A 22816-nucleotide genomic window follows, 5' to 3' on the forward strand; every position below is an offset into this window, starting at 1 on the left:
CAAACGCTACACCCCCCCCCCTTCCACGGGGCCACGCCTTTGGCAGCACGAAGCCGCACGGGTTTGTTGTGACTTGTTCCTATATATATATATATATTAATAATATATAAAAGTCTGATACCGCACAAGTCCATATTATTATAATAACAGTGCCGCGGTAAAACTCACAATAATAATAATAATATTATTAGGTATATACATTGGTAGTAAACAGGGGCACAGGTTTATAACATATATTAGGCGCATGAGTTGGTCGCATAGTTATAAATTCAACCGTATCATTATTTTCGTATTTCAGCTTCGGTGTTTTGTAATTATTTTTTGTACTTTTTTTTTTTTTGTAGGGAAAAAACTCCAAGTTACCCCGAAATAGCAACAACACAGAACCAGAAACGACTAGACAAGTAAAGGTCTATAATGATGTACTGAAAAGCCTATACGCAGTTTTCTTAAGTTTAAGTATTAATTTAAACCGTTAAAGAATGTTCGATTACCTTAAATCCAGTACCTAAGTTCAAAAAAAAAAAGCTTCCTTCTATAAACCACAAGTTTATTTTAAGATTTTAATACTTTCAAGGGAATTCCCTTACTGTGAATTGCCTGGTTATCACTTATCAGCTATCACTAACTATAGTGAGTTCACTGGAGTTCAAGTTACTGAGCAACTGTTATGTACATGGCATTGTGCCATAAAGTGGTCACTCAATATCAGTTATTTTTAAAAATAGTATTTAAGTTATCCCATTTATAATACAAAATCAGGTCAACGCTTATTAATATTGACTATAAAATTGCGGTTACAAGTTACAACACTGTATTTATATTATGTAATAATAATAGGTACAGTGATACAGAACAACGCACTACGCGGTGTGCATATAGCTTGTTGAAATGGTCGACCTTAAACGCTATAAAAAGTCAAAGCCCTAGAGAGAAAATTGTTTGAAACTACAATTATCTCATTTAAACACTGCGATTCCTGTTACTATATTATGTCTATACTATGAACATAGGTACAAACAATTGTTTTCAAGGCTATAGTGTTATGAAGCCTAAATTAAGTCATTTAAACAATGTTAACATTTATTATTCGCCTTAACTATTTTTTTCTTTATTTGCGTTAAATCGACTGGTCGATTCATTAACTACCGAAATGAATAATTTTTAAATAGTTGATAGTTATTATCTTAAGCTCGAGTGAAATTTAGTAAGTAAGTGTGTTAAGTAAAAGTATTTTTACGCTTAATTCATATATTAAGTGTATTTTACTCTACTCGTATGATCCGTTCGACCTAGATATAGTTTTGAACATACAATTATTATTATTTATCTATATGCTTATATTATGCGCTGCGCTTATATTGTAACATAACAAAATATAAATTATTTAATGTTTTTGATAGAATACAAATATATACAACTGATTATTATTAAATATTATTTCACGCGAACCGTCCATAAGACATGGACTAGTGCTAAATCGAAACTGTATAATTATATGTAAATTAAGTGCAGTTTGTATAATATGAAATTTGAAGTAGTCAAAACGATTAAATCAAAATATGGTAGAAAACAACGAATTACACCATCGCGTGAGTTTAATTCTAATATATTCTTATATTTTAGCATAAACCAATGTAGATATTAATCAGCAACAACGCCAGCGGATAAAATAATATAATATTAGTAAGACTTAGTATTTCTAGTTGAAGTAATTTAAACTTTTAAGTATAGCCTAAACAGGAAACAAGTATTAATATTTTCAAAATATTGTAAAATCAAGTTAGGAAGGAGATTAAATGTTTAAAAAGTAATACTAAACAAAATGCGCAAATACCTAAATATGACCATAGACTTAAGTAACATTATATAAATAGTATATTTTTTAAATATTTAACAATTATCAAAACCATGTTTTGACAAATAATTTTTTTGATTTTATCAGAGAAATATCTAAGTAAGCCGAACAATTTTCAAATAAAATAATTATTCTTATGATGAAAAATAATTATGTTTAACTTTTAGTAAAAAAAAAAACTGTAAATGTTAGTTTTAAAAGGTATCAAAGTGAAATTGCAACATACATATATTGTTTTAGTTACCTATTAAAAACAGAATGATGTAATGAAAGCAATGACTGGTCGATAATCAATTTTGAGTAAATATTTTCCAGTTATTAGCATTTAAAGTTGAGGCGAGGAAGGAAGTAAGTATATAATATGTATAGAATAATAAAAAAGTACCTAATACTTCTTGTAAACCTAATGTAAATTTCTATCTAGATACCTTGTAGCTTTGAGTATAGACAATGTGGAGAGAGAGTACCTGGCTAGTCTATGTTATACATAACACAACTAATGTGTTGTAAACGCTTGAAGGTTTTGTATTTTTTCTTTCAATAAAAATGGTTTGTCCTACTTTAAATATATATATATATCTATTATCTTTATATTTTGTATTCTTCGGCATCACTATTCACTTATTTTAGGCTGGAGGTCAACTTTCGGTAAAATCGACCGTTTATCAATATTATTAATAGTATGTGTGTAAAAAAAAAAAAAACAATTATAATTAAGCTTCACTGGTTTTGTTTTGTTTTTTTTTTTGTTTTAGGTACCCAACACTACGTGTGCGATGCATGGAAATTACTGGTGCGTTTAAAAGGTCGCTTTCGTAAAAGCGGAACCGAAGGGGTTCCGCGGGGGGGGGGGGGGCGGTTATAATATTGAAGTTGGTGTGCAGTAGTAGGTATTACCTAAAATATAAGGGTTTCGATATTAGGGGCTTTAGCCGACGGGCCGTTGTCGATACATAATCAATCACTGCCGGAGCTCGCGTTCCGGGCCGCCGCCGTTAACTAAGAAACTTCGCTAGTCGTCAAATTCATTCATGCTAACCGACTGCCTCCCCTCGATACACCACCACCACTACCCATCATCCCCTGTGCACACACATACCTGCGCCTACCCCGGAGTAAAATGCTCGGGGATCTAACCTATTTATCCCTTACAAATTAACTCGACCCGACCGACGGCGGCGGCGGCTGTGTCGTTTCGTTAAATTGATTGAACCGAAGGGCCCGCAAGACAGCGCCGCCGCCGCCGCCGATGGTTTTTAAGTGTAAAAAAAAAAATCCGATAACTCGACGTTTTGTCGTTATTCTTATACACCGCCGAGGGTATTCTTTTTTTTTTTTTTCCTAAGTATTGATAAAATCGAACGGTCCGACAAGTTTGGCAGATCGTTTAGGTTTTTTTTTTCTAACGGGTTTCGACGTAGTCGCAAGCAACAAAAAGAATGACCGCGTACAAAACATAAATGGGTCATTTTTTCTTGACCGCGACCAACGACCGTAACAATAGCTCTCCTATATCTTATACAAATACATATTATTATATATGTATGATGTTTTGGTAGGTTCCCGACGCAGTAAATCCAACGAGGGATGCCGACAACATTATAACAATTCGAACGAACACGCGGCTGTTAAAAAAATTACAAAAAGTGACTTTGGTGGCGCCGTTTAGTAAGGGACAACATAATATAGGCAGCCTGCCTATCCTCGCGGTTATTTTTTTCTATGCGGTATAAGTTACCAATAACATTGATCGACGAAGATGTTTCTGAACAGTTGTTTCTATTTTAAATGCGACATTTTTGCAATTATATTGACTAAAATTTGAACAAAATACACTTTTGTATATTTATATATTTTTCAATTTTGTTCAAATAAAAACGTTTCAAACAGTATTCGTTATTCGAGTTTTTATTTTATAAAAAGCGCAGCTCTATACTATCCCGTCCAAGCGTTGTTTACAAATCCGCGGTGCGCCGGATGAAGCCCATAACCGGAGGCTAGGTAATTTTTCTATTTCTTTTTTTTTTTTAATTTTCCCTCTTACGAAAAAATACCCAAAATGGGAACGACGACGTACTGATATCACGTGTACGGCGTTGGCGCCGCACTCGACGAAATTAGAGGATTTCTATACACGGCAGTGCGGTGCGACCGGATTACACGGAGGGCTTAACGCAAAACGCTATAGGTGACGGACACGGCGCGGAGTGCGGGGCGGCCAAGGGGAAACACCGAGGGTTTGTTTCTGTACACAAATACATATACAATTTATATAATATATATATATATATATATATACACACACACACACATATGAACCGCACCACCCCCGGCGGCTGTTGTATAGACGGCGGCGACGGGTTGACTCTGACAAATCGCATATGATTACGGAGGTGCTCGCCCGTGTGTTATTATTATGTCATTAGTGGCGCGGCGGCGACTGAAGGGTGCCACGTACGGCCTAGCCTATCCGGCACACCAGAATACACTGCTATACACTGCCACAACAACATCATATCATATTATTTATAAACATATATATATATATATAAAGAATAATATGAAATACACGTGTATCTACTATTAAATAGGTATATACATCTCGTGCACGAGATATGCACCCAAAGAACAATACACGTATATACAGAAGCATGCCGCAGAATATAATATGTACATTGAACATACATACGTACAAACATTACACAAGTCACACAGTCAACGTCCAAAAAAAAAAAAAATGTATGTTATTACACGAGTTTTGTTTTTTTAATCAAATTTTCGTTCGCTCCACTACACACACACACACACACACACATTGCTCGCAGTCTAGAAAATATAATAACGTGTTGTCGTCGTTCGAACAAGATAACATAATATTATATTGTATATTATTACCTAATGCAACATATTTGATATTTGTGCAGACAAACAGCTGTTATTGAACTCATAATACGTTTTGTGCGAAAAACGACAACATAGTTTTACATCTGTTCAAGTGGGAGTAAAAATATGTAAATATTGTAAACATAGTTTTTTATTAGCTTTGATACAGTCGGACTAGGTGGTTTTTGGACACAGCTGCCCACGTTAACAAACTAGCCTTTTTTTTTTTACATTGTTAATGACGTTTAGTGTAATTTGAATTAGAAATTATTTCGAAAATCGTGTAAATAGACTAGGTATCTAGATTGAGATATGTGCTGAGTTTCGAGTTAGGTTTCTATAGGCGGATTGCAAAAGGTGCATAAGTGTCTTTTAGTTTTCAGTTAAATGTTATAGAAATTTGTTGAAAAATCATTCAGCGAGTACAGAATTTACAAGGAAAGAGCAATATTTCATTGACGGGCACTCATTTTGATTTTCAATCGATTGTGATTGTTCATTTGTACCACAGCTCATGTGATAACCGTTGCAGTTTTCTAACAAAACTAAAGTCACCCTAGATACGCTAATACAATAATAGTAGGTACAATATAATATTATTATTATAGGTTAGAATAGTATGCGGTAAAATAGAGCGACAGCGAAAGAGAGAGAGAGTGATAGAGAGATATTAGAAATTCAGATTTGCCATGCCAAGTAATATATACACGATATTATATTTAAGAGCAAAGAGGGGGGGGGGAGAGAAGAGATCGGAAATCTCGGTCGCAGTCGCGTTTAAAGCTTTTTGTGTCTGAGGTTGTGCGGCCAATTTATCAAAAAACATGTTTGGCCCTCCCCTTCGCCGCCGGTCCACTCAGAGTGAATCGTATCTTCATAATATTACGGTGACATTTTCCCGTCATTTTTTCGTTTTACGACCATTTTTCTTCGACTACTTGCCAGTCGACCCGTTTCCCCCATTTTTTTTTTTTTTACACTGCACGTCTACAAGACGGTCACATACACACACACAAAAGCCCTCGGCTTCATTTTTAACTTGCAAAATGACGTGGAAATTGAATCCGCCGTCGCCGTGACTTTTGTATGCAACTTTTTTTTATTTTTTTATCTTTATATATAATATATTATATACACATTTCTAACGTTGTATAACCTTCTTACCCGCGTTCCCGTCGCGAAACCCCTTTTTTTTTTTTTTTATTCTCTCTCCTCTATAGTCGATGCGCGTTAAAGAACATAATATAATATTATACGCACATACACTTTTCTCGCGGCCGCTTTAGTCAAATAAGCCATGACTGCTATACGGTTTATATTTTATAATAATAATAATAATAATACACACGACATAGCACTCACTGCGCGGGAGACCGATGGATATATACATTGTAAATTAAAAAAAAAAAAAAGGTTCATTAACGACACGCCGTGTACGACCGAAAAAGTTTATTATTAATAATAAATATTATTTTCTCTTCTCGTGTGATAATAATAATATATATATATATATGTGTATATCCAAAAAATATATCCGAATCAACGGAAATTGGTACGTCAATCAATTCGTGCAAGCACAGGAAGCGGCTTTGAAAAAATAAAATAAAAAAAGGTACACGACACCGTGTACACCTAAGAGAGGAGAGGTTATTAATAGTCGTTCTCTCCGTGTCTCTCGAATACCTAACCTAACACTATATTATAGTACCGAGATTAATTATTATTGTATACTCCCTCCGCCGGCTTCTCAACAAGTCGTCCTTGGTCCTGTCTGCCGGTCATTCTCTCTCTTTCCCCCTGCTACGCCATTCATGTACCTATGTTAAATTGTATATATTATACGTATATATATAGACTTACTCGGGTCGCTGCCGCCACAACTGCCGTAATTACTATGTCTACCCATGTACGCGCTCAGAAGCCTTGGGACCGGCTTGGGGTACTGACGTATTAAAAAAATTATTTTAAAAAATGCCACCCATCTCATCCGAATCGTACACTGCGTATACAAGTATACTCCAATGAAAAAATACATAACAATAATATAATCTATTGGCCGGTGTGACGTTGACGCGTAACAAGCAATAACGGTAGTCTATCTCTTGCGCGAAGAACCGTGTTTTATCTTGTTAGGGACATTTTTAGGGACGACGGTTTTTTTTTCTTTTGGAAAACATAACACAATAATACGAATAATCGTACATAACATAATTTAGAGTTTGACCTAAGACCGAAGGTGGACTGGATAAGAAAAGTTCTATCGGGATTGTGAGGGCCAAGCAAATATGAATGCGATTAATCAATACAGTTTTTAGTGGGACCACAGACTATTATCGATTGTTATGTTAACCCTAACCTAACCCCATATCACAAGGTTTTTACAGTAAAGGCCAAAATTAAGACAATTAAGGTTTACATTTCAAAAGCTCAAGTTAATTAGAAACTAAGGAGATCTTGAAGAAAATTTATTGTAGCCTAGCCTTGTAAGTTGAAAGTTGTTCACGCATAAAAACAAACGGTTCAAATTTTTAATTCAAATATTCAAATTCAGTAATTATTTATTATTAGTTCAAGAAGAAAAATCTTAATTATAAAATTTACCTCTATTTGTTTCCAACTACGCCATCTGGTCTTTATGTAGTATTGGTAAGTCTGCTTATATAAATAATATTATGTTGTTCACTTGATACATTAATGTATTATTATTTTACCATACATACCATCATACAAAAACAGAACTTAAATACACTTATAAAAAAAATGGTTGAAACTCAGCAGCATTTAAGATGTACATTTCCGGTTATATTAAATTATGTTAGTATCTTTCACGCCTTATTCATATCTTAAAATTCATCATCGCATTTGTTCTCTTACTACAGAAGTGGTCTAGGCTATAACTAATGTACCTATCTGTTTTTTTTACATTATATGAAACGTTATAGTATTAAACTGGTTATACATATACAAATTGCGTTTACCCATTTCTTTAACAATCTACAGTGGACCGTCGACATTATTAAAGAAACTATCCATATAAGAACTATATATGTTGTAATGAAATTATTTAAGTGCGTGTAACCATGTGAAAGAAAACTGTCGTTCGTCCTGAAGCGATTTAATTATTCAAAATTATATTGTGAAATCATTTTAAATTTACCGTAAAGAGCATTTTTTTTTAGTAGTGCGAATTACCCAAAAATAGGAATGAATTAATTTGCTTACCCCTTATTTACATTCGTTATATTCTAATTCCTATTATTATTGAAACGTTCAGTTCTCATTGATTACTTAACAAACTGACAGTTCTATTTTGAATGCTTTCGACAATTATATGTAGGCCCAATAAAAAACTTCTCTGATCGCACGTTAGCACGGCAAGCTGTGATATTTCATGCGCGCCCGCTCAAGTCTCTTTTACAAAACTATTATCCAACCGTTAAAAGTCGGCAACTTGAACTTTAAACATATATTATAAGAACTTAATTGAATCAGTCATTTCGAAAATGGCTAGAGTAAATATGCAATACTAAGCATTATATACACATTATGTATTCAAACAAGTAACACTTTGTGTGACAATATCATAATTAATAAGAATAATAATATGTTAAATAAAAATTAATTTATGGAAACGTGTAGGGGTCAGATAGGAATGTATGCTAGTTAGGTAGTAGTTATAAACTATTAGGGCGAATGTAATAGCGTTTTGTATTAGTAAAAAATAAATAATCACTTTTTTAATTTTTATTGAAAACTATTAGTCAAAATATATGTTTATGTGTCGCATTATTTAATAAAAAATTCGTCTAAATGTATCACATTGGTTTAAGAGTACTTAATTTGACCGACAAAATCATTTTATAATAATTAAAACTTTATTTTTTAAATACATTTCTCCGGCACACAATTTGCTGCTCGTGTTTGCTATTTATTTTGTAATTTGTATTTCCCAAGTAAACCATTTAAACAGTTTAAATACTGACTTTGTCCTTTTCCAAAATGACTGATCCGATTATACGCTATTTAGACTGAAATAATCGCAGAAAACAACGAATCAAGACCGCTTGAGCTTGGGCACTTACAAATATTACGGTTAAGATCAAAAAAAAAAAAAAAAAAATTAGAAAAAGTCATAAAAAGATCAAACGGTGGTTTTGTGGAGCACTATCGACGATGCCTCCCTAACGACTACGGCTATACCTACTTGTGAGTTGTCGAGCGATGCAATACCTCTTAAATGTTTTGCAAACAACAATAATAGCGCATCCGTTTATTATAAATATAAAACAAAAATACATATCATTAAAGACCCTTTATTGTAAGGATATACATATATTATTTACAGCGCTGAATATTATTTGCCAACGTTATTATATTATTATAGTTTTTCAAAGACCGTGGACGCGCGCACGCCATATGTGATTAAACGCATTGTTACAAATATTTTATTATTATTATTATTATTATTATCATCATTATTGTCAAACCGATTTCGTGCCGACCTTCTACGCAAGCAGCACAGCAACAGTAGCAGCGCCAGCCAAAATGTACTTTCACCAGTCCAAAATACACACACAATGCAAGTATTATATGCTTATAGTGCGCATATTATACAAAAGAATTAATAACTATTATCGGAGCCACGGCTCTTCTGTGGAACACCGATAACGGTTTGATTATTGACTTCCACCCATAAAGAAAAAAAAAAACACCACCAATTGCTGGTCTATTGTTCGGGGTCTAAGTTTTTATTTACTTATACACACATACTGTATAATCATAAAATAAAATTACAATAAGCTTTTCACAAATTAGCGGTCCGCATCTTACAATATGATATAATAATATATTTTGTATTATCTCTTAAAAGGACAATACAATACCCGATTATTATCATTATCGACTGGTCAATGCAAATTGCAAGGCCGCCGCCTTATGGTATTTGGTTTTTTTTTTTTGTAACATTTTTTTACCGTTTTTTTTTTTTTAGTCCATATGGATAATAAAACACACATGATATCGACGTTATCCCGTTACGTTTATGGATCTATTTTGTGCGAATAATATTACATATGAGTGATATTATATAAAAACACACCGCGTGCACCTATCGTTTTTAGACTAGTAACGGCAATTTTTTTTTTTTTTTACACATTGTGTCCCTCGTCTATCGATCATTTTCGATCTGTCAGTAAAATTCCGGTTCCATATTATAATATTATTATATCACACGGGTTACATATCCGATATGTTATACAATACACGGCGCACAACAATAAACGTTCACGGTAGCACTTATTGTTATCTTGTAAAAATTACATAATTGTTCTCTCTTGTTCAGAAATGAAAAAACTGTCAACCCTACACGTTATAACAACGCTACTTCTTATATGAGTATAATATGTAAACATAGAACGTACCTATGGCCAGTGCTGGCTTATGTACAACAATGTGGCCACAGGCAAAGCTTATCTTGGCGAAGTGGTTTTTTGTTGTTATTATTTATTAAATAAAGAGATATTGTCAAAAACAAAAATGTAAAATATCTAGATTGACCGTTTTAATAAGTTGAAGAATTGTATAAAAAATAACACACTATTGTAGCTATTTAATCGCGGGACAACTAATCTGTTAATTAACCCGCATTTGCTGTCATTAGACTTGACAGTTCACGTTTAAAAAAACAATTAGGCACTGTTGTCATAATTTACTTTATTCAATATACTTATTTGGAGACTTCAGAATTGAACACAATAAATTCACAAGTGCGGTTTAATATAATCTAACCTAACCCACACAATAATTTTATGTATATCGCTTTTTAAACTTTAATATTTGATTGTCATCAGTTTTACATGATGTTTAGGCAGAAAGTTTACATTATTCAAATGTTTTTAAACAAAACCAATACTGCTATGTCATATGTGGCTATGTGTTCTATCACTGCCACTGGGATTTCAGTAGTAGGTTTTGGTTCAAGCTATTGATTGTACCTACTGAATTTCAACTATTGTGTATCTATATTTAATAATTTATTAATTTTACTGTGCTGTTTTAATAAAATTAATTTAACAAAAAATATATATACTGTTAAAATCAGGTTTTTATTTTAAAATAAAGGGTGTTTTTTTTTTTTTTTTTTTTTAGTTTGTGTTTATAGTTAATTATATATGTTACGATTGTTGTATGATTGGTTTTATTCATTTGTTATTTGCTATATAAATCCATTAAGAGTCGAGCAAACGATGAGGTGTAATGTCCCATGAGGGTATTTATACCATTACTACTGAAAATAATAATAACATATTATATCTATACTTAAATAGTGCCCGGTAGTCAAAACACTTGCAGATTATTCACGGTTATCGAAATAACAACAATAATAATAACTTATTAGTGTATAAACAACTACGGCGAAGCGTTGCGTTGGAAAGAAAAGGCACGGACGAGGATCAATCTTTTTTTGTTTGTACCTTATAATCGTTTCAATTATCCTTTTAATTTTTTTTGTTAATAACTTTTTTTTTTTTTTACTGTTAATTTTGATCCCTCGACCCTCAGCCGTTTGACGAGACGCGTGAGAACACAACCGATTTATCTGTCCCGGCGTCATAAAACACTACCCCCCCCCCCACGCACTTAATGATGAATGGTACAAATGGTCAAACCCTCGGACCGAATGTCAAACTCGAATTGATGGGATGCTCTATCGGTGTGTGTCGTGCCCGCTTAACACCGGTAAAAGGCTCACTGCCACTGACAGACCTATATTAAGTCTCAGCAAATGCCATAGCATCGTTGTGTGATTGGAACACAACCTAAAGACACACGGCACAAAGTTATCAAACATGTTGGAACCAAAAAAAAAAAATAGTTAAATAAGTTCAAAGAAGTTTACTATGGACATTTTTCCAACTATATAACAGCTGAAAGATGTACAATTCTAGGCGTATAAAAACGTTTTGTTGTTTCGTCATTTGGTGGAAAATGTTCCCTGTATTGAAATACATTATTGGCGTTATTTCAATAGATACAATCGAATGTTGATGACCACCTGAGATCTGTCATCTGAAATAATTCTGAGATGAGCTGCTTGTATAAATTGTTGTCAACGCGGAAGTGACTTGACCGAAAGACAAAGAAGCAATATCAATGCTCTGCTTTTAACACTGGTAAAACAATTTTTTTATCGAATATAATTTATTTGCGAGACCGGTGAAAGTTTTACAAGCGTTTGCCGCATTACATTTATTATATATTATATCATACACTACATATGGCGATAACATACAGCGGCTGCCTCGTCGAAAGTTTGTTCATATTAATAATAATAATAATTTGGCGCAATGATTATTTTTTTTTTTTTTTAGCGGTATATTAGGGGAAGTTTATGTGAAAAGTTACATCGTCGAGTGCGTGCGAATTTTAAAAAATAAGCAATTTCCTCCCGCGTGTAGATCCCCTTTGGAACAGCTCGCATCCGCATATAAACGGGGTGAGTATACATAATATAAATAAGTGATAAATGAAAGAACACACATGCATATATCCGGACTTTTGGAAACTCGGCACGTTCCTGCGTTAATTCCTCACACAACATAACATACTTACACAATATATAGGCTGCGTTTTTTTTTTTTACAGTAAAAGTTTTTCGCCCAAACAAGTTGCTCGCGTCTCCCAATAGCGGCAGCTGATGCTTATTTATTTATTTTTACATTTCCAGTTATTATTCTCATTTCTCACGCGAGACTTTTGGAAAACTTAGGTCGTTTACACCGGGAGGCGCACTATATAGTAAATAATATTATTACTGATCTACTATATTGTCAACGACTAGAATCGTTTTCACATTTTCGCACGGAAAAAATGTATACAGTCGGATCAATTATAATTATAGGTTAACATAGGGACACAATAAATGTATGGTTGAGTTAACTAAGCAAAAAAGTTGACCAACAACATGTTACCTTTAGTTGGCTAACTATTTATTTAGTTATTCTAGTTGTACATTTTGTTGTTTTGTCTCTATTTTTGTTCAGCGTGTACGCCTAAGCGTAAAATAATATAAAATGAATTTTGAATCTAATATAATGTTTTAAGTACACCCGATTCGAAGCCACGTGGGATTTTGTCGGTCGAATTTCGGAAATGCAACGACGGTTCTGAGTAGGTATACTCACAGAATTCCAAATAGCCTGTCCCTTGTCAACACAAAGTTTGTGCATTCTGTTCGCGTACCACAACGAGCTAAACTCGGAACTTTATCGCCGACACTTGACGTTATTCGCCGTCCGAGTTTCTATATTATGTTATTATTGTCGTATAACCCTTCGATACACGCTGGGTCATTCGACCGCGTCCTAATCCATAAAACTAGTTGGAAAATCGCGGTCGACCGTTTCGAATACACAGAACTGTATCAAACGTTTTGATGTACATACTGAAATATGTGATAAACGCAAGTGACAAAGGGTTAAAAAAACAAAACAGGTATTTCATATTCGGTTCTAGATCATATACCGATGAACATATTATGACTATTTCCCCAAGTATCTACGGAGTATGTTATGTGTGTACTTCAAAAGACTTTCGAATTTTGTGACATTAACGTACCATAATATAAGCCATCCTTTTTGTAATTCGAAACAAAATATATTAACTTTTTTTTTAGGTTTTTAGGTACTATAAAAAAACAAAACGCAACTGGCTTTAATGTGAATTGTGTACCTCGTTTAGTTTTTCCGAAAAATTATATTTTTCAAAACTGTTTACTAACTTTAATACACAAGGATTGTAAATTTTGTCATAATTTAAGAAAAAGTAATCGCCACTGACCTTGATGGTTGTTTTTCCTGGTGGTCTTTTTCTCCTTCATCCAAGGGTACTCCTGCTGGCCGCCTCCGCCGCCGCCCGTTTGCTGGTCGCCCTGCATTTGGTACATTTGGTGCTGTTGTTGGTCGGCCGGCGACACGTTGTCGTTGCCTCCGCCGCCGCCCATGACGTGGTGCATCATGTAATCCGGCACCGGTGCCGGTTGGTAATCGGCGGCGGCGGCGGCAGCGACGGCGTGGTGGTCCATTTGCGGTCCGGTGGCCGACACGGCGGCCATCCAGAAACCGTTGCCGTCCTGTAGACCGGCCGACGGCGATGCCTTCATGGCCATCGCCGTGTACATGCCGTCCTTGCGGTCGACGCCGCAATCGTCGTCGTCGTCGTCGTCGACAGCGTCCACGCCAACTCCGCCGCCGACTTGCAGCGCGTCCGCCACCAGCATTTGGGGACCGCCGAACCCGGCCAACATGAGCTGTTGCTGTTTGCCCGGTCGCATGTCCGCTTCCGTGTTTTTTAACATCATGATTAATAACCAACGGGGCCGCCGACGATGGGCCGCAATAACATTCACTCGGGTATTTTATATTATTATGAAAAACGCTAAAAATCCGTATACTATATCGTAAAACGCGGGCAGTAGCCGTAATAATTGATATACTAATTATTATGTACGGTGTAGAAAATATTATTGTTAAACGGCTGTGTCGTGATCGTTCAATGACAGACTGCAGTCATCGTCGACGAGCGTCGTCCGCCGACTGTCGGCCATCGGGCGCGTATGACACCGGCTCTTGTAACCGTCGCGGCGCTACGCCGCCGGGGACGATGGAAGCCGCAGCCGCCGCCGCCGTCGTCGCCGTCGCAGCCGCTTTTTGCGAGGGATTTTCCCGCGTCCTCCGCAAAACGTGCGCGTGCGCCGCCGGTACCGCCTTTTCTGCCGTTCAGCACTTGCCGGTCTCCGCCGCCGTCGCCACTGAGTTTTCCACCTGTCAATCATTACACACACACACATATACATATATATATATACATATAGATAGGTGTATTCCGTGTATATTTCAAATACGACGTGTTATCTTTCGTCAAGAAGACGCGCGCCAGAAGTGGAGGAAGTGGAGGGCCGTGCTCGCCCCCTTTTCCGCTGATCCGTCTACGCGCGGAATAGGTTTTTTTTATCCACTCTCCATTCCGCCCCTTTTCCTCCACATCCGCCGTATATGATTCTTACACACTCTAACCAAAGCAGATGCGTTAAATTATAAGCAACGCGCGCCCACGTATGTACCTACACACATGTATATTATACATGTGAACTTATATACATTCATAAGGGAACATGGTACATACGAATTCGGGAGGGTAAAAAAAAAGCCATTTGTTTCGCCAAGAATATTCAATATCGGCGGGCGTAGGTATATTATATGTTATATATTTTTTTAAGAATTCTTGCCATGCATGATATATACTATATAGGGTGCCTTATTTGTCAAAACGAGTACAATTGTATTGGGATATTGTTAAAGATATCGTGAGCATACACTTAATGTTACATAATAATATACTCAATGGTGATAGCAAAGACTATATGTATACTTAGCGGTATATAGGTATATATAAATAGTCCTAATAAATCTTATATCATACTTAAAAGTATTATATCCCATTTAGTGTGTACAAAAATTAAATTGCAAAATAAGAGGAAGCTAACCTTTAAGTATCATACATCAATATAATATAATTTATAGGTACTTAATTTGTCTGACACGTATGTTTTTCATCATGAACTGACTGTATAATATAATTTAAAATAAACGGCTAAAAGTGGTAAGAACTAAAAAAAAATCCTAGTGTTGTTCTTTTCAAAAAAAAAAAAATTAACAGTATAGTTTTTGACCATATTATTACCTAACTATCTATAAATATATTTTTTGAACCGCTGTTCGCTCATTTTCTAAACTAAGTTTATTTTGTTCATATTTTAATGTTTTACACATGGATGATGGATGTATTATGATTATGCGAAGTTATATGGAGAAATTAATGAAATAGGCTAAATGTATATAATCTTACTATTTTACTGTAGGAGTTACGTAAGCATAAAAAACTTAACGTAGCATAGTAATGTTTAAGATGTATTTATTGGAAAAAATCATGTATAATTTAAGGTTAGATTGAGTCGTGTCGGGATGGCTGTTTGAGTAAGGTCACGTTAAGTTAAGACTTTTGTTTCTTATCACTTTACAAAGCCACATCAAATGTATTGTTATCAAATTTTGTCAGAAAAAAACCGCACCTGTCCGTTTATTAATTTCATAGTATTATTGTTTAAAAAATAAAGACAATTGTTTTGGTTTTTAACGTTTAACATATTACTCGTATTATGAAATTAATTTTTATAAACGTTAGTCGATTTAATCAATGAAAATAATGATTACCTATTATGATGTTTTATAAAACGACAATCAATCAATAGGGCAAAGTATATAGTTATGTACATGTATAGATGGATATTGAAAAACCGCGACCTGCCTTAACGCTGCAGTGTTGCGCCCACCGCTTCCTAATCGATTTCTGTTTAAGATAATTAATGATGACATCCGCCAGAGGTATACAATTATACATATATATATAAACTATACAGGTAATCTTGTAATTTGTCTTTAGATGAATGAATATCGCCTATAATAATAATATAAAGATATTATAGGGATGTATTATTACTAAAATCAAATTTAACCGCAATACAGTTTACATGAGCGATGTTTAGAAATTCTACTTTCAAAAAGTAATGATAAATTCCAAAATAAAATTTATCGTGTATAACATGGTCAAAAACTAAAATGTGTCTTCATTCATTTTTTATTGATTCTCTTCACTAATTTTATTCTAGACTAATATGAATAAGAAAAAGCATAAGGGAGTTTACGGGTCAAATAGTGTTAATACTGATACTAATCAACTTCAACAGTTCTACTTTGTCAGTGTATACTAGATGTTTTTTTATGGAAGTTGCTAAAATATAAATTCTTGTAATTATGTGTTTTGTTTGAAAAAAAAAATTGTTTATCATTTAAAAAACGATCAATAGCTATAACTATTAATTGTGTTTGAAGATAGTATAGGTATGCCTACTTAATACTTATATACTATGTTATAACTTAACATGTTTTACAAACAATACTAAATGAAGTAATACAATTAGTAATAGAGCAAAAATATACAATTTAGTGGTCGAACCTAAGTGAATCCACTTTGAGTAAAATCATTAGGTAGGTACTTATTATAAATGGGAGTATTATGCGCGATGGTTATGTTTTAATAGTATTTTATAATTCAAATAATTCATTTGATTATTATTATTATTAACACAGGCAACTGTTGGGCTTGTGCAGTATTTTGTCACACCGATTCAGCTCGACATTTAAGTATATTTTAAAATTTAGCCTATAACCGAACCACTAAATTTAAGTATTTTGAATTTTTAACCTCGAACGGTGACAATATTGCGATCGAGTAGTGCTTTGAGTAATAAGTACGTGTTGAAATGTATTATAATATATTATGATATGCTTAATTTTACCTTGTACGAATATAATTTCGCTACTCGACGGCTGCGGTCGGAAAATTAATAACGATTAATTTTTTTTAACAAAAAAAAAAAATATTGTATTGTATTAAATAATTCCAAAAAAAAAAAGCGCACAATCGTGGTGTGTAACAAAAGAACCAAAAAAAAAAACGCACACTTATACACACCGATTCGACAGAAATCACAAAATCTAATTACAATAATTTAATTTTTATTTTTACACGCGCTTAAGCAACTACACACAGTGACCGCCGACCGACGTGTTAGCCGCACTCGCGTCTAAGTAGATATTTTTTTGAAAAATGTAAACCGATAATATAATATATTGTAATAATAGCAATAATGAGATGATCCGTACATAGGCGGTACACAACGCGAACGGGAGGTGGTAGCGGCTAGAGTAGGTCGGTCGAGGAGGACGGAAGAGGCGAGTCTCTAGAAAAATATTCCCTCCGCCGCCGCCGCCGCCGCCGCAACAATAATAATAATGAGGCAAATCGGTTGTTGTTGTTGTTGTTGTTGTTGGTGGTGGTGTATTTTCTTCACATGGGAGAGCCGTAGGAGGGAAATAAAACAACGGCGGCGGCACAGGTGATGGACGTGCGTTGTACACGACGGCGTGTACTGGCCGCGTGGGACGGGCGGGGTGGCGGTCCGGCCAACCAATGGGCGACACACGGTCCCGACGTAACCACTCCTCCTCCGGGTTGTCCGTCCGTTTCGGTTCCGACTGCGCTCTGTGCGACTGCCGCCGTTGCCGCCCGGCGCGGCGCAACGCGATTCAATGTACACACGTATGTTTATATTATCTTGGCTAGATAATAATAAAACACATTATTATTATTCTGTTTTCGAACGGCCGCACACGGCAGTTCCGTACTTGTAAGTGCGGTCGACTTGGACGCCGTTCGTTTACCAAGAAGTAGATACTTGGGTAAAAAACATTTTGGAAATCATCAGGAAAGGCGAATTGTGATTGGCTGGACGTGTGTGTTGCAACGGAATCCGATAGGGGAGAAGCTCTTTTGAAAGAATAATGATCAAGGAAAGATTTAGTTAGAAAGCATATAGTAAACCCTAAGAGGCGGATTAGATTAGAAGACTCTAGTAGCTATGGACATAGATATCGGCGGAAAACTAGTCGAGAATAGAAGGTTTTAGAGGCCGCGAATCAACCCGAAGAATAGAAGACAAATGTCACACGCAGCAACGAAAACCTCATTAAACCTCTAAATAATATGAAACCTATTTTGTATCTATTATACATCAATTATTATTCGTAACAGGCGTAAAGAATCAATAACACTCAAAGCACTGTCAAACTGAAGTTTCTAAACATTACATATTATATACCTACATTTTAGCGACCTAAACTTTATTAACGTTGTTGTTATTGAAAATGACAAATGTGTATTTATTATTTATCAATACCGGTATGTATAAAAACATCAATGATGACTGTATCGAATCAAATGATAATGTTATTAAGTGCTATTTTAGAAGAAATATTTTTTTATATATATTAAAAAATAATACCTTTATATATTCATAAAACAAGACACGAATTGATTTTGAAAAGGGGTTCTTGTACCTACCGCTCATAACATTTTTAAAAGCTTAAAAAACTATTAAAAATTGTATTTGCATTTAAAAACTATATTGATTTGATAAATTGTTATCAAATCAAATTTATGTTTTTCCGTCAACTGTATATGAGAAATATGCTACTTTAAAAAATACACACTAACGTTCCTAAAATGTTGTTGATAAAATATATTTTTTTAATAATACGAAACGTTAAAAAAAAAATATTGCCATTTTATAATATTGCAGTACAGCAATAGATGTCTGTAGTAAATCTTATTAGTACCTATCTAAATATTTAATTAGGAAAAAATAAAAAATGGTAGATATGCCGATAATTTTGCGCATACGATATCAGTTGAACTGTGTATATATCTATTGGTTTTTTATATTTTGTAAACTTTATTATACCGTTGGCGTTTAAACTTAAAGTTTCTCACGTTTGGTTAAAAAAAAAAGCACACACTAACTCGACGCGGACTGGGTATTTTTGTAGTACCGAGCACACTCGCCCCCCCCCTCCCACCCATCCCCTTTCTAAATGACGACAATGCATTCCGTTGTACTTAATGTTATAATATACCGTTATGGAGTACAAGTCGAATTTGAAAAAAAAAGAACACTTACTCAATTCTACAATTGGTTCTATTATTTACACGCACACTTAAAGCACACAGTGTACGGCGGTTTACATTATGTCGACTTGTTGTGTTAAGGGAAACAACGCTGTATACACTAAATAGACTCGAGCGGCACATAAATCGGACCCTCCGTCGAGGCTGTCGGCTATTACAAGCCCATAAATCCGCAGCCGACCGACCTCACCCTGTAAGTACGCTACACGACAACTGCATACAAGTGCGCGCTGTAACCTTGTTTGTCGACGCGATTTCCAGAGTGTGAAATCTACCGGAAAAAAAAAAATAAATAAATGCACATAAACCATACCGCCTTGACTTGTTGATCGGCGCCGCCACAAACTTCCGAGCTTTAAACACTCGGTTTACGCGCCAAAAAAAACATACTTCGTATACTTGTGTACACAACACAAAACGGTAAAAAATATATCAAACGACCCCGAAGGATCCAGGACAATATTTGAACCGCCCCATTTTCCCGAATTTTAAAAAATCATTATTAGCTGATTAGTTCAACACGTTTTTAATGGCAAGCTATATTTTTTCTATTTTCAGGCAAAATTGCCAAAAGCATTTAAAACGGTATCATTGGGAAAACTACAAATATAATTGTTTAGAAACTGAATTATATATTATTATAATCTATAATAGATAATAAAATGTAGGTAGTCATAACAAATGGAAGTCAATATTTTAAAAAATGTAATTATGTTAGTTTTACTCGTGTACATTTTGTCCAAAAAAATGTAACAGAAGTATTATAAGATGGACACTAACTGTAGAAAAATGTACGTTTTTTATATAGTTCTTGCAAAGAATTACTACCATTTACAGTGTAATTACTAATTAGAAAAATTCGATTTTTTTTTTTATATGTATTACTTATAGGTTTTTTCGAATTTTCTTTCTCATTATACGTACTAGATTTATATGTCAGGTACACTATTATTGCGGTGAAATTCATGCCATTAAAAAAAATATTGTTATACAGGTTTTATTATAATAGCCCATAAATACATTAGTTATGTTTAAATAATTATTTGTGTACTAATAACTACAAAAAGCTCAGCTCCGCGTTCCATATATTATATTTACCGACCGACTTTTGCGATTTTTAAAAATAACAAAATGTATAGGTATTTAAAAAAAATGCCAAGTTAAAAATGTTCTTCGAGAATTCAAATGCGTTGTTTGTGTTGGGTATAGGGGAACGAAATATTCGGCTTTTCGCGGTTAAAGTGTTTTTTTATTTAATTATTGTTCTCCGTTAGCTATATGAGAGAATAAGCACTCTCTTTTTTTTCTACACACGTACACGCACAAAAGTCTGAGGTATATTGTCTCTAAACAGTGTAGGATCCGTTTGATAGTCATCCCCCTTCGGTGGGTGGTCTCGGCACATAAATTTAATTGCACATCACCGACGGCCGAGGTCATAATAAACGTCACTTCCGGTTGTTGTTTTTTTTTCGGCCTTCTTTACCTCCTACCCGCGGTGGTGAAAAATGAAAAAGAAAAGGGCGCGGGCTATGCAAAAGAGATGCGGTTCGGATACGCAGACCTAGGAAGCTCGGCATCCGGTTTCCTCAAACCCCATAGCGGTCGGGCGATAACTTTAATTATTTATATGATTTTTTTTCTCTCCTCTTCTCATTCTATACACAACCCGGTTTTGAGTTTTGTTTCGTTTAAATAATATCCATTTTTTCCTGCGAATTCTACATAAATTGCATAGTGTGTATATACACCTACTGGCATAGTTGCGGTTGTATCGTACATTTTTTATGTTATACAATCAAACTTGGACATTTTTTATTTCTAATAAAAAAAAATATAATAATTTGCAATCCAATCATAAATTATTTAAAATACATTTTTATTTAGGACATCAAATATTTTATTCAATTTTGATTTATTCATTCATTTTAATTGTGCAAACTTACCCATATATCCAAACATGTATACACATATATACATACAATTTTTTCGCTATAACAAAAAAAGCTTAAAATTATGTACTAAAAAATATTTTTTTAGGTGGTAGATACTAAATTTCTAGATAAACAGTTTTTTTAATTTTATTATTTTAATTTTAAATCACGAATTATGTTTGATTTTAATTTTTAATTTTGATGTTGTAAATTTGTAAAATAAAACATTATTTGTGTTTCCAACATTTCATTGGATCCACTTTATTTGTCATTTGAGTTTGTTGAAATAAACATGTATTTGTAATTCTTATTTGAATATTAAATTATATAAAAAAATAAAACTTAAATACAAATTACTTTTTTCATACTGTTTTAGTGTCATTATTGTGTCTAGGGCCTAATCAAGGCACATCACCTGTAGGGCCTAGGAGAAAACCATGGTTGAAATATACAGGTTATTGTACATTATCTCGAATTATTATCTTAAATTGAAATAAAATTGGCAGCCTCAAAGCGTATCAATTTTACTATTAGTATATACTTTACTGTGTACATATACATATGATTTTGGCTCCCGTTATGCTGACATATTGGTTTTTATCGTCGAATATTCGATGAAGAAAACTGAAAAGGTATATGTTGTAATAACTTTATACATTTCAATCGTGGAGAAAACCTAACTGAACCAATGTGATAAAAAAATGTAACTGCGGACCATAACAATTCCCCACCAAAGAAGAAATTATCAAATTAATAACATCAGTCGAGTACATCTATAAAAGCGTTATATCGCTTACACGTAAGCCCCAATATGTAACTGTAATTTTGTTTTTTATGGAGGATATGTTTGTACCTATTAATTTTTACATAGTCATTGCCCGATTTTCCGGTGGATTTTTTTATTAAATTTGTATAACACCCTATTTTTTTTTTGTAAATCGTATACTATAATTTAGTGCTCGAAATTCAACTATACAGTACAGATTGTAATATAGTGTGTATACCGTGCGTACAGTGTGTTGACTCGACCCAGGGTTAAGCGTACAAAGTGCAAAGTCCATGTGTAAAAGGGGTGCGGAACCAATAAATTTGACCGGGGCCTTAGGTCCTCGGACAAGTACGACCGCGAACAAACGGCTGTGACAACTGGCCAAGTATATAGGGCGTGCGACAGCGGACTCACACCCAAGGACTGCCAGCACACAGCATCGCCGTGTGCGCTAGCAAAACAAATTCCGGTTGTGGTCGGCAACCGCAAGAGCCATTAAGTCAGGCTAAAAACTTTTCCGGTGTCGGCCAGACGCCGCTTTATTATTTATGCCGTGGTGCAACACATGTTTGATATTTTTAACCCTCACCGTTGGACCTCGTGCCCGGTAAAACTAAAAGACAAAAGATATTATACCAACGCCATGGCCGTGTGTGCCCGGCCGACTGACCCGAATGCGGGCAAGCTATTTTCGCGTATGAACTTTATCCCGGACAAAGCTCAATAGCC

At 34.6% G+C, this 22816-nt stretch overlaps 1 protein-coding gene across 2 annotated transcripts in view; it reads right to left on the bottom strand.

Moving 5' to 3' along the window:
• The window catches only part of LOC126834442 (homeotic protein proboscipedia-like), a 50729-nt gene extending 36630 nt beyond the window's left edge, over positions 1 to 14099 (bottom strand). The window contains exon 1 of one of the 2 annotated variants that reach the window (XM_050566355.1): positions 13580 to 14099. In XM_050566355.1, the coding sequence (XP_050422312.1) occupies positions 13580 to 14099 (520 nt within the window). The remainder of the gene's footprint in view (positions 1 to 13579) is intronic. The other variant, XM_050566356.1, reaches the window with a different exon arrangement.
• Between the last annotated feature and the right edge of the window lie 8717 nt (positions 14100 to 22816).

The sequence above is a fragment of the Adelges cooleyi genome, unplaced genomic scaffold (assembly GCF_023614345.1).
Source record: "Adelges cooleyi isolate 19-005CV unplaced genomic scaffold, UGA_ACOO_1.1 ACOO_flye_CR_arks_rails_tigmint_CR_PRNA_21, whole genome shotgun sequence".
Classification (NCBI taxonomy): domain Eukaryota; kingdom Metazoa; phylum Arthropoda; class Insecta; order Hemiptera; family Adelgidae; genus Adelges; species Adelges cooleyi.